Raw genomic sequence first — 13,089 nt, 5'->3', positions numbered from 1 at the left:
CTCACCCGCCTCCTCCGGGCAGGCTCCCAAGCGCACCAGCAGGATTTTGGTTCTCTCTAGAACAGAAACGCTGCCCGTCTCAACAGGGTCCGGACACATCAGCATTAACGATTCATGAACCTCAGTCTCCTCCACATTTGCCTCTAAGAACTCCATTTTCACTGACCAACAACCGTCGTCTGGATAATCACCGGCACTGGTACCCCGAATCTCCAGTGTCCTCAATGTCGTCAAGGGTAAATGCTTCCAATAACGGTTATGAAACAAACTGTACAGCAACTTAACCGGCGCTCCGGTGCCGAGGATGGCTTTAACTTGACTTCCATCCATCCGTAACAACACCTGTGCGCATGGCCCATCTAAGCCTTCAGGAATAGAGTCTGTTTCTTTCGGGAGTTCCTTGGTACATTGCTGGGAACGTGCTCCCCCAGAGACCCCAAGCCGTTCCCCCACTGGGCCTCCTCTAAGTTTCCCGACACCTCTCGAATCAACGGAACAACTGATCCCCTTGACAGATCCCCTTGGCACCTCAAGCAATTTATCTGCCCCCTAGGCAAAAAGGGATACCCTAAAAACTTCCCACCAATGTCCTGCCACGGATATGATAAGCCCCCCAGCTGCGGCATTTGACTTCCAGTCAAACCACACGCATTTTCCCACACTTTTCCAGAACTGGCAGCGGTCACTTCGAGGTAATTGCGCCTGACAGTTCTAACAAAGTCACCAGCCCGCCTACTCAAACTTTCAACCAATCCCTGTCGCTCTCCCTCAGCCAAGCACTGCCACTCACCCAACAACTGAGGGGTCCGCTCCGCCCACGCCTCCGCCCCTTTAGGGCTGGACATTATTCCAACAACCGGGCGGAGCCCACCACTACTGAAACATCCCAACCTGTCACTCCTCACTCTCCAAACAGTACGGACAGCCCATGGTCCCATCACCATTTCGTCAGCACTAGTCGGAACTCGAACAACAACCTCCAGGCTACCAACAGCAGCCACCCCACCCAACACACACGCAGTGATAACCAGCAATCGCACACCCACAAAGGCACACCAGCTCTTCACCGCAGACACAACTTAAAGAGGGTGATCACACAGCTTCCACAGAAATCAATCCCGGACGAGCACCCCACAATGTAACTCCCTGGGTCGCCTCAGGCTCGCTCAGCTCGTTCTTGTCTAGGGGGAGCAGCCTTCGGCCCCGCCAAACTGGGTGACCAGCTGGTGTGGATGCTGTGTGATGTCCCCGCCTCGCCCAAAAACAGACAGTACACCATAAGCGATTAAATGAGTACAATTTATAAAGGTTACTATAACTAAGTGATTAATAACGATACAGTATATATGAAGAGAAAATTAACGAAAAGGCGCCAAACTTATCAAAGTCCAAACCACTTCGTGCACAGCCGTTGGAGCTCAATTACTGAAGTCTTCTGGCCACCATTCGATCCCCTCCGAACTCCTCGACTCTCCAAACAGCTCAGGACCCTCCGAGTGGTCAACCAAGCACATCTAGCTTCATCCCCCCTCCTCGGAGTAGCTCCCGGCCTCGGACCCCCGCTTGGGGTCCGATCCTCGCCCAACTTACAGCTTTGCGTCCTCTCTCTCGACCCCCTCGCGCCGATCTGCCCAAAAGCCCGTCAACAAAAGCTTACAGACTCAGAAGAAAGAACATTAATCTCCATTTGGTTTACAAAGGAATACCATTCTCGTTATCAGTAAATTAGCATTCCTGCTAGTTAACAAAATGAAGAAACCCTTTCCCAACAGTAACAAAGAAAAAAAAAGAAACCCCCTTTACACTGCTAATTCTGCTCCTATTTTATACTCTAATATTCTTATGGGTAACCTTCTATTCTGGTCAGCACAGAGATGACGGCCGAATGGCCTGTTTCTGAGCTGTACTGTTTGATGCTCCAACCTCTGGCACCAGCCTCCTCCTCCCTGTTGTTAACACCATTCACAGTAACGCTACAGAGGCACTGAGATAAAGTGGCTGCCTGCCCGCACCAGGGAGCTCCTGGTAAGTGGTCCCAGCACCTCCTACGTGGAGAGCTCCAGTTATCATCCCTGATGGTGATGGAAGCTGTGACACTGGTGCCCAGTGGAGTGACCTGTGTTCCTTTCCCATGAGGGATTTAATGGCCAGTGCTGTGTAAACTGGGAGAGATATCGGAGAGGGAGAACACAGCGACAGACTCTCTCACTTGTTGATGGCATGCCAGATCTTCAGAGGGAACTTGTCCACTCTTCGAGAGGCCACATTGTCCGGGAGGCACAGAGATGAGTAGGTCGTGTTCGCCAGAGCACGCTGCAGGATTCTCAGTTTGGCCGTTTCTCCCGTAGAGAAACAACTGCTGCCCGTACCAGAGCATAACACTACAGGAACTCTCCAGGAGCATCCTTTGATCACATGCGGAACACAGCACCTGGTAGCAGACACTGGGAGATCTGCTACTGAAGCCCACTCATTCCCCTACCTCCACCTGCAAGACACCGAGCAGTGGGAATGCGAAGGGGCATTTTCTAAACATGCCCCCTGGGAGATGTCGTGAATGAGGGGACAGTAATTAGACTTTCAGAAGTTCTATGTAGGGAGATGAATGATCTCAGCCTGAAATTTTGACTGTACTCTTCCATAGATGTGGCCTGGCCTGCTGAATACCTTCAGTATTTTGTGTGTGTTGCTTGAACTTACAGTACCTGCAGATTTTCTCTTTTTTGTGATTGAAAAGGTTAGAACTTTATTCCTTAGAATGTCAAAGATTGAGAGAAGATTTGGTGGAGATATTCAAAATTATTAGGGGTATAGATAGAGCAAATGCAAGCAGACTTTTCCACTCAGGTTGGGTGTGACTACAACCAGAGGTCATGGATGAAAGGTGAGAATTTTAAGGGGAACAAGAGGGGAAACATCTTCACTCAGAGGGTTATGAGAGTGTGGAAGGAGCTGTCAGCAGAAATCATGCACACAAGCTTGATCCGAAAGTTTAAGAGAAGTTCGAATAGGTACATGGATGGTAGGGGTATGGGAAGGTATAGTCCTGCTGTAGATCGATGGGATTAGGCATTTTAAATGCTTTTGCATGGATTAAATGGGCCGAAGGGCCCGATTCTGTGCTATACTTTTCCATCAACCTGTGGCAGGTTTTCCAGCGTATCAGTTGTCAACACCAGCCACGCCTGATTTCACTTTTTGAACATGTAATACAGCGGCGTAAGTTTTTCCAGTCAGCCAGTGAGATTAAAGGGGGCTGGAAGTACACGAGCACTCCAGATCCCAGATCTGGACTCAGTCCTCCCCACATTCCCAAACCTGGTGATCCCAACCAGAGTCACCTACACTACTGCCACAATCCAGGACCCCGACATGGTCACTTTGCTGATGTGAGCTCACACTGTGAGTCAGAGATGCTGGGGAACTTGAATGGGAATTTGGGAAATCCGATAAGCTCACAGGTTACACGGGAGAGAACTGATGGTGGTGATGGTGTCGTGGTTACAGGATGGTGAGGGTCAGTGTGTGACCAGGTAGGGTAAAATCAAACAGAGTTCAGTCTTGGTAGCTCATGGATAGGGCACACAACATGAGAATGTGGGGGGTATTGGTATGTGATGGCACAGGAGGACCAAGGATCGGGGAGGGGAACATTTGTCAGGAATGTGGAAGGTGGAAGCACATGGTGATAGACTGGTGGAGAAGGCAGATGGGAAACTTGTTTTCATTAGACACAACACATGAACACAGGAGCAGGGAGTTGCAAACACAGATGGTGGATCGTGTGGAGTTCTGGTCAGCTCAGTACACTGAACTGAAGAGGAAGCTGAGAGATTACCCAGGACGTAGCCTGGAATGGAGGGATTGAGTTATGAGGAGTGATGGGAGATGTGGCCCTGTTTCCCTCGGACTGGAGGAGGCTCGGGAAGGCCATGGAGAGGTTTGAGGTGGAGATCGGCTCGCTGAACATTTCTAGGTGGTTATTGCATCTAAGACCGAAGTATTAACTTCAGGGATTAAATGGTTAGAGGGTTGCAAGGAACATTGTTTTTAACCCAGAAGGATGTTGTAATCAGGAACGCAGTGCCAGAGAGGGTACGGAGGCAAAGGTGTTCACAGTGTTTAAGAAACATCAGGACAAGCTCTCGGGTCAGTGATAAAAGACCCACAGACCAAGTCCTGGCCAAGGGAATTAGTGTGGGTCAGGATGAGCGTGGTGGGACGAATGGCCTGTTTCAGTGCTGTATAACCACAGACCACGTGTTGTCAGTGGGATTAGTATGGGTTAGCATGTTGTGGTGAGCTGAAGGGCCTATTTCTCTGCTGTCGTGCTCCATGTCTGTGCTGTCAATGTGATAAGTTTGTGTCAGTATGGTTGTAGTGAGCAGAATGGCCTGTTTCTGCAGTGTGCAGCTGTGTGATTTTGCACCCTCAAGATTCAAGGTTGTTTAATGCCATTTCCAAGACTCCAACACTGCTATTTCCAGAACGAAATGATTGTTACTCCAGATCCGATGCAGGACAAAAACATGCAATAAGATGAAGCACACAATAAATATAAATATACAAGATAGCTTATGTACAGTACGCAGATTGATTGCATGTCCGTAGAGTGATGCTGGGCACAGGAGTGTCTGTACATAAGGTGACTGACAGTCCAGTACATCAGTCTCCAGGCTCTTGGATTACTGGACACTCACTGTGGAACCACAGTGGCAGAGGTAGTGATGGTGGGGTTGTGGAGGGGTGGGTTAGTGGTTGGTGATGTCAGTCAGCTTCACTACTTGAGGAAGGTAATTACCTTTGAGTCTGGTGGTCCTGGTGCGGAAGCTACAAAAAACTCTTTCAATAAAAAAAGTATTGAAATAAGATGCTCACCTGATCAAAGACCCCACCCTCTGAGATCAGGAGACCTCTTGCTTCGGTGTTGATGTGTAAAGTGAATTTCAGGTGAGGCATCAGAAGCTGTAATATTAAAGGTTTGAGCACATTTTGAGTAACTTTACCCAAGATAAGGACACAAGCAATGTCATCGGCCATTTCTGCTGCATGTTGAGAGGCGGCAAGTCTGCCCCATAATTCAACCACTTTAACTAAGTGGCTACGGTCTACATTAGTAAACGGGATGTGAGCAAGAACTTTAGCTCATCCTTGTCACTGATGGAACGTCTCACACGCGTGTTTCCATTGCTCGTCTCTGAGGTGCATCAGCGGCTCTCATTGTAAACGTTAAAACAAGAGACAGAAATGCAGCTTATTCACCACATCTCTCTCACTCTCTCTCTCTCTCCCCCTCCCTCTCTCCCTCTCTACCTCTCTCTCTCTCTCTCTCTCTCTCTCTCTCTCTCTCTCTACCTCTCTCTCTCTCTCTCTCTCTCTCTCTCTCTACCTCTCTCTCTCTCTCTCTCTCTCTCACTCTCTCTCTCCCCCCCTCCCTCTCTACCTCTCTCTCTCTCTCTCTCTCACTCTCTCTCTCTCTCCCCCTCCCCCTCTCCCTCTCTACCTCTCTCTCTCTCTCTCTCTCTCTCTCTCTCTCTCTCTCGCTCTCTCTCTCTCTCTCTCTCTCTCTCTCTCTCTCTCTCTCTCTCACATACACTCACACACACACATATTAGATAGAGAGATAAAATGTGAAATACTAATGAGCATTGATTTAAGGTGAGAGGGGTAAGGCAAAAATAACATTTGCCAGGCAGGTTTTCAAACAACGAATGGTGGGTATCTGGAACGCGCTGGCTGGGGCGGTGGTGGGGGCAGAGACAATAGAAGCCTTTGCGAAGCCTTCAGACAGGTAGGAGATGGAGGGACATGGACTGGACAAGCAAACGGGTTTCGTCAGACATCTGCCACGGTCGGCCTGTTCCTCTTGCACATTCTAATCTCCACACACAATAGAAATCACCGTGGACACCTCTGTATGTGGAGGAGATCGAACTCTGGCGAATCCCGGCAATGCTTCTGACACTGGCAAGGCTCCCCTGTTCAGTACAATAGACCATCTGAAAGCACCTTAAAGACGGGGTGTGCGCTCGGAAGCTTCCGGAGGGTCGCGATGCAGAAGACTTCGGCAAACAGATGAGTGTTCAGCAGGTGTGAGACGAGCTGGTGGACCTGTGTATCAGCGTGACGAACCCAGACCTTGGCCAGCAGCCAGTCGTATTTGCTGTCCGTCGGAAGGAAGATGGGGTTCTCTGGACCCGGCTCCTGTTTGATCTGCCAAACACACAATTTACAGATGATGTTTGCCGTGAGCCTAAGGGATTTTGAAAGCGATTGAGGGACAGGGCCAGCTGAATCCCTCCGTTAACAGAGCAATGTACACAGATCAGAAACACAAGAGATTCTCAATAGATGCCACCTGACCTGCTGAGTCCTTTCGGCAGTTTGTTGTATTGTGCCTGATTTCCTGCATCTGTTGTTAACAGCTACCCAGGGTGGTGGTGAATCCCAGGTGATTGAGAACCTCCTGTCCCATGCTGCAGAGTTATGAACTATGTTGAGGTGGTTCCTCCCAAAAAGATGGAGGGAGAGAATTTTACACTGAAAGGGCCAGTTATCATGAGGAAATACAGTTTAAAGAACATTACAGTGGCTAGGTCCCAGAGTCTGATGAGTTATACCCCAGATTATTGAGAGGGAAGAGCTGAGAATGCTAGAGCCTTGATCAAGAGCTCAGAACATGGAATATTCCTGCTACATGCACCACGTGTCTCTGGTATGGCAGAGGACCTTCCAGTACCGGGGCCTCGGCCTTTACACCTGGACTAAGATCAATCTAATGCTTCCCTCACACATAGCCCTCCGTTTTCCTTTTATCCATGTGTCACCTTGGTGTCCTCTCTGGCCACAGGTAAGATACTGTTGGACTGGTCAGTAGCTAAGGTTGTTCCTATATTTTAGAAGGTAACCAGAGATATTCCTGGAAACTATATACCCCTATGGATTGAGTCTCACATCAGTGGTGGGGAAGTTATTGCAGAGAATTATTAGGGCTTGGATGTACGAGCAATTGGAAGAGTGTGGCCCATTTTGGGACAGTCAGCTTGGCTTTGTGTGGGGATGAGTTGTGTCTTACTAGCTTGATTGGATTTTTGACAAGGTGATGAGGGTGGGTGATGAAGGTGGAGTGTGATGAAGATTGTCTACGTGGATTTTAGTCAGGCCTTTGACAAGGTTCCTCAGGAAAGGCTCATCCAGAAGATTAAGAGTCATGGTATCCACAGCGACTTGACTATTTGGATTCAAAACTGAAGACAGAACATACTGATTGATCGGACTTGCAATGACTGGAACTCTGTGACTAGTGGTGCTTTGCAGGGATCCATACAGGGACCTCTGCTGTTTGAAAGTTTATAAATGAGCTGGATGAAAATGTAGGTGGGTAGGTGATTAGGTTTGCAGATGATCTGAAGATTGGTGTGTTGTAGATAGTGTGTAAGGCTGGAAAAGAATACAGCAGGATATAGGTCACTTGTAGAGATGTGTGGAGAAAAGGCGGATAGAGCTTAACCTGGGCAAACGTGGAGTATTGCACTTTGCTAGCTCAAATGTGAAGAGCCAGCACAGTGTTGTACAGAGGGGTTTTCGAATCCAAATCCATAACTCTCTGAAAGTGGCTGCATAGGTTGTTCAAGTGGTAAAGATCTCAGAAGGCATGTTTGCCTTTATTAGTCGAGATACTGAGTTCATGAGTCAGAAAGTTACGTTGCAGGTTGGTAGTGTAGCACAATCACTCACAGCACCAGCTTTCACTGATTAGGGTTCGATCACCGTCGCTGTCTAGAAGGAGTTTGTATGTTCACCCCATGACCGTGTGTGTATCCTCCAGGTGCTTTGCTTTCCTCCCACATTCCAGAGATGTACGGTCAGGGCTATTGAGTAGTAGACATACTATGACGACAACAACTGCGGCCTGCCCAGCACAATCCTCACTGATTTGATTTAACACAGAAGATGCATTTCACTGTGTGTTTCAATGTATACTTGACAAATAAAACAAATCTTCGAAAGCTTTATATAATTCTAGATACATCCAGAGTACATAAACATGGAGCTCTAGAACACGCTACTGGCCCTTTGGCCCACAATATTCTGCTAACCCCTTAACCTATTCGAAGATCAATCTGACTCTCCCCTCCCATATAGCCTCGCCTTTTCCCTTCACCGATTAGAGGCTTTGGAGAGGGCACAGTAGAGATTTACGGTGATGCTGCCTGTCTTAGAGTGCATGCACCATAAGGAGAGGTTGGGCAAATTTAAATTGTTTTCTATGCAGCGGTGGGGTTGAGAGAAGGCCCGACAGAGGTTTATAAGTTTCCGAGATGCGTCGCTTGAGAAGACAGACAATATCATTCCACCAGGGTTGAAACGTTTAATCCAAGAAGGCATGCAGTTAAGATGAGAGAGTTTAATTTCGAAGAGGAAGTGCGGTTCAATATTTTTCCAGAATGGTGGTCACCTGGAATACACTGAGAGGGGTGGTGGAGGGGTCAGGTATGACAGGGGAGCCTGAGGCTCTTGGATAGGCACATGGAGGTTCAGGAAATGGAGGGATACAAGTATCTTGTGGGCAGAAGGGATTGGCTGAGTAGGGCATTTTGATCAAACTAACGAGAGTGGACAATTCCTAGTGAAACTTTCTAGCAACAATAATTCCCTTCACTGAAAGATTTGCTCTGCAACTTCCAGTAACAGGATGGGGTGGGGCGTGAGGAAGGAAAGAGAGACATCGGGGTGGAAACTGCAGCGAGTAAGACTAACTCTTCAGCCAAGTAGGGAACATGGAATTGCTCAGAAGGTCCAGTTTGAAGATCCTCAGGTAGGTGGCTCCAGTGATGGGAGGGCTGAGGGTCATCAGGCTTTCTGCAAACTACCTGCTGGGAAATTGGAGTGGCTTCTGTAGGAGGGGAAGTAGAGTTGATGGGGTGGAGTTTGTAAGACCTGGGAGGAGGTGAGAAACGGGGATGAGAGAAGTTGAGAGTGAGAGATATGGGAGAGTGACAGGGTGGGTGGGGGCTATGAGAGGTGGGACATACTTTGAAAGACGGTGGGGTCTGAGAGATGAGAGTCGTGTGAAAGAGTTGGGAGTTGTGAGAGATCAGAGACTGGGGTTGTGAGAGAGATGGGGGTGGGTGAGAGACGGGGTGTGTGATAGACAGGGGAGGGTGATGAACGGGAGGGAGGAGTGGTGTCATTGTCGGGGAAAAGGTGATAACCAGAGGATGTGACAGACTGGGGCTGTGATAGATGGGTGGGTGGATGATGGACGTGGGCTGACAGATGGGGGACAGGTGATAGCTGGGGTACGTGCATTATGAGGGGTGTGTGCAGGATGGGCGTGATCGAAGGCGGAGGGGATCAGAGACCGAGGGGGGTGAGAGAGAGAGGGAGATGGAGGTTGAGGGTGCTGGGAGACAGACGGTGAGTAGAGTGTGAGGGAACGAGGTGGAGACAGGGCATGAGAAAGGGAGGGAAAGGAAAGAGGAGAATTAGAGTTCATACCTGGATTGCAATGGGAACTAATTCATTCCTTGGATTCAGGTACAAGAGACACATCGGTGCTTCGAGGTATTGCTGATTTGGCTTTGTGTTGGCTGCAATTCGGTTCAGCAATACGTAGTCAACAAAGAAGATATTGCCATTCTGGAAGAGACCAAGAAATGGTCGCTTCAGTGTCTGTGTAAAGGAATCTTACAAGAAGAGGTATTCTTGACACTCCCTGCCTAATTCTCAAAGTCCTTCAGAGGAAGGCATAACTGGATTTTGTTCAGATCTAACTGCATTGATTCTGCTGTCTGAATGTTATCAGCTCACCCCCGTAATTTTGTGTCATCTGCAAAACTTGGCTAGTTTATAGAAACATAGAAACCAAGAAAGCCTACAACAATACAGGCCCTTTGGCCCACAAAGCTGTGCCGAACATGTCCTTACTATAGAAACTAACTAGAGTTACCCATAGCCCTCTATTTTTCTAAGCTCCATGCACCTATTGAGGAGTCTCTTTAAAGACCCTATCGTGTCTGCCTCCACCATCGTCACCATCAGCCCATTCCATGCACCCACCACTCTCTAAGTAAACAATTTACCCCTGTCATCTCCTCTGTACCAACTTCCAAGCACCTTAAATTGTGTCCTCTCATGCCAGCCATTTCAGCCCTGGGAAAAGCCTCTGACTATCCACACGATCAATGCCTCTCATCATCTTATACACCTCTGTCAGGTCACCTCTCATCCTCCATCGCTCCAAGGAGAAAAGACCAAGCTCGCTCAACCTATTCTCATAAGGCATGCTCCCCAATCCAGGAAACATCCTTGTAAATCTCCTCTGCAGCCACTCTGTAGTTTCCACATCCTTCCTGTAGTGAGACAACAAGAACTGAGCACAGTACTCCAAGTGGGGTTTGACCAGGGTCCTATATACCTGCAACATTACCTCTCGGCTCCTAAACTCAATCCCATGATTGATGAAGACTAATGCACCTGATGCCTTCTTAACAACAAAGTCAACCTGCGTAGCATCTTTGAGTGTCCTATGGACTCAGACCCAAGATCCCTCTGATCCTCCATACTGCCAAGAGTCTTACATTAATACTATATTCTGCCATCATATTTGACCCACCAAAATGAACCACCTCACACTTATCTGGGTTGAACTCCATCTGCCACTTCTCAGCTCAGTTCTGCATCCTATCAATATTCTGCTGCAACCTCTGACAGCCCTCCACACTATCCACAACACCCCCAACCTTTGTGTCATCAGCAAATTTACTAACCCATCCCTCCAATTCCTCATCCAGCTCATTTATAAAATTCACGAAGAGTAAGGGTCCCAGAACAGATCCCTGAGGCACTCCACTTGTCACCGACATCCAAGCAGAATATGACCCATCTACGACTACTCTTTGCCTTCTGCAGGCAAGCCAATTCTGGATCCACAAAGCAATGTCCCCTTGGATCCCATGCCTCCTTACTTTCTCAATAAACCTTGCATGGGGTGCCTTATCAAATGCCTTGCTGAAATCCACATACACTATATCTTCTGCTCTATCCTCATCAATGTGTTTAGTCACATCCTCAAAAAAATTCAATTAGGCTCTTAAGGCATGAGCTGCCTTTCACAAAGCCATGCTGACTATTCCTAATCATATTATGCCTCTCCAAATGCTCACAAATCCTGCCCCTCAAGGTCTTTTTCATCAACTTACCAACCACTGAATTAAGACTCATTGGTCTATAATTTCCTGGGCTATCTCTACTCCCTTTCTTCAATAAGGGAACAACATCCACAACCCTCTAATCCTCCAGAACATCTCCCATCCCTATTGATGATGCAAAGATCATCACTAGAGGTTCAGCAATCTCCTCTTTTGCCTTCCACAGTAGCCTGGGGTACATCTCATCCAGTCCCGGTGACTTATCCAACTTGATGTTTTCCAAAAGTTCCAGCACATCCTCTTTCTTAATATCTACATGCTCAAGCTTTTCAGCCTGCTGTAAGTCATTCCTACAATTGCCAAGATCCTTTTTCTGTAGTGAATACTGGTATTCATTAAGTACCCCTGCTATCTCCTCCAGTTCCATACACACTGTTCCACTGTCACACTTGATCAGTCCTATTCTCTCACATCTTATCCTCTTGCTCTTCACATACTTGTGGAATGCTTTGGGGTTTTCCTTAACCCTGCCAGCCAAGGCCTTGTCATGGTCCCTTCTGGCTCTCCTAATTTCATTTTTAAATTCCTTCCTGCTAGCCTCATAATCTCAAGATCTCTATCATTACCTAGTTTTTTTGGACCTTTCATAAGCTTTTCTTTTCTTCTTGACTAGATCTTCAACAGGCTTTGTACACCACGGTTCCTGTACCCTACCATCCTTTCCATATCTCATTGGAATGTACCTATGCAAAACTCCACGCAAGTATCCCCTGTATATTTGCCACATTTCCCTGAGAGCATTTATTCCTAATTTATTCTTCCAAGTTCCTGCCTGATAGCTACATATTTCCCCTTGCTCCAGTTAAACACTTTCCTAACTTTGCTGTTCCTATCCCTCTCCAATGCTATGGTAAAGGAGATAGAATTGTGAAATGCTCTCCCACTGAGAGATCTTGATGCCTGACCAGGTTCATTTCCCAATACCTGATCAAGTACAGTAGTGGTCGCCAACCAGTCGATCGCGATCAACCAGTTGATCTTTGAGACTTTCCCAGCAGATCCCGAAAAAAAATGAAAAATATATACACAAATACATTATGTCTGATAATCCTTTTGATGCAAAAGCAAATTTTACCCCTAGAGTGCATATGTGAGTTGTTTTTAACCCACACTTAGTTGCTTTCCCTGGTTATCGTGTTTCTCTTTTTCCACTGTCCAGCATCGTGCATCTCCTGTGTGCTGAGATCATGTGACTATTGCCGCTGTCTGTCAAATTTCCATGGAGCTTAATGTTAAACATAAACGAACAAATGGGCAAACTGTCCAATGTCGAAAGAAAACAACACGTGATGGTAAAAATGACTCACTTATGCATTCATGACTTAACTAAAATTTGATCAACTTTCATCGGTTTTGATTCTATTATGCTGCTATTTATACTATGTCAGTTATGCAAAAGTTTGATCAGTTGTACTGCTCTTTCTTTCGAATTTTTTGCCTTTGATAGCCGTGAATTCATGTTTAGCATTTCGGATAGTGTGCTAGTAATTAGCATTAATTTTAGTTTTTACTGAAACGTTAGCGCCTCTGTCTCTCTTTTGATTCAGCTGTTGTATTTTTTTTCAGCGTAGCTTGTGCTGCATCAAAGTGACCAATGAGATTAGATAAGAATACAGACTGTCGCAAGCATCACTCGCTCCTGATATCCTGCAAGGTAGCTAGCTAGCATGGCGGAGGCTCCACAAAGGAAGGCGAAAATGTACAAATTCCATCCAGAATAGGAAGAGGAATTTCTGTCATTTTTCACAAAACATGCTGCTCAAAATAAGGCTGCTATTGAAGCACCATTTCGTGTAAGTCACTTTTTGGGCTAAACAAAATAAGCATTTGATCTAGTCAAGAAAGCAATGGCCATTACTGCAGAGACTGTTTTTAA

General features: G+C 47.0%; 1 protein-coding gene across 1 annotated transcript; it reads right to left on the bottom strand.

Moving 5' to 3' along the window:
* Positions 1 to 1,169: 1,169 nt before the first annotated feature.
* Positions 1,170 to 12,882, bottom strand: LOC132397516 (polyunsaturated fatty acid 5-lipoxygenase-like). The gene is made up of 5 exons (XM_059976347.1): positions 12,832 to 12,882; positions 9,502 to 9,642; positions 6,010 to 6,213; positions 4,879 to 4,965; positions 1,170 to 1,627 (listed from the first exon to the last, which is right to left on the bottom strand). The coding sequence occupies exons 1-5, from the start codon at positions 12,880 to 12,882 to the stop codon at positions 1,382 to 1,384; spliced, it is 729 nt and encodes a 242-aa protein (XP_059832330.1). The 3' UTR covers positions 1,170 to 1,381.
* Between the last annotated feature and the right edge of the window lie 207 nt (positions 12,883 to 13,089).

Source organism: Hypanus sabinus, chromosome 7, assembly GCF_030144855.1.
Source record: "Hypanus sabinus isolate sHypSab1 chromosome 7, sHypSab1.hap1, whole genome shotgun sequence".
In the NCBI taxonomy this organism is placed as follows: Eukaryota; Metazoa; Chordata; class Chondrichthyes; order Myliobatiformes; family Dasyatidae; genus Hypanus; species Hypanus sabinus.
Note: the sequence above shows the minus strand (reverse complement) of the source record. Positions and strands in the feature narration are given on the sequence as shown.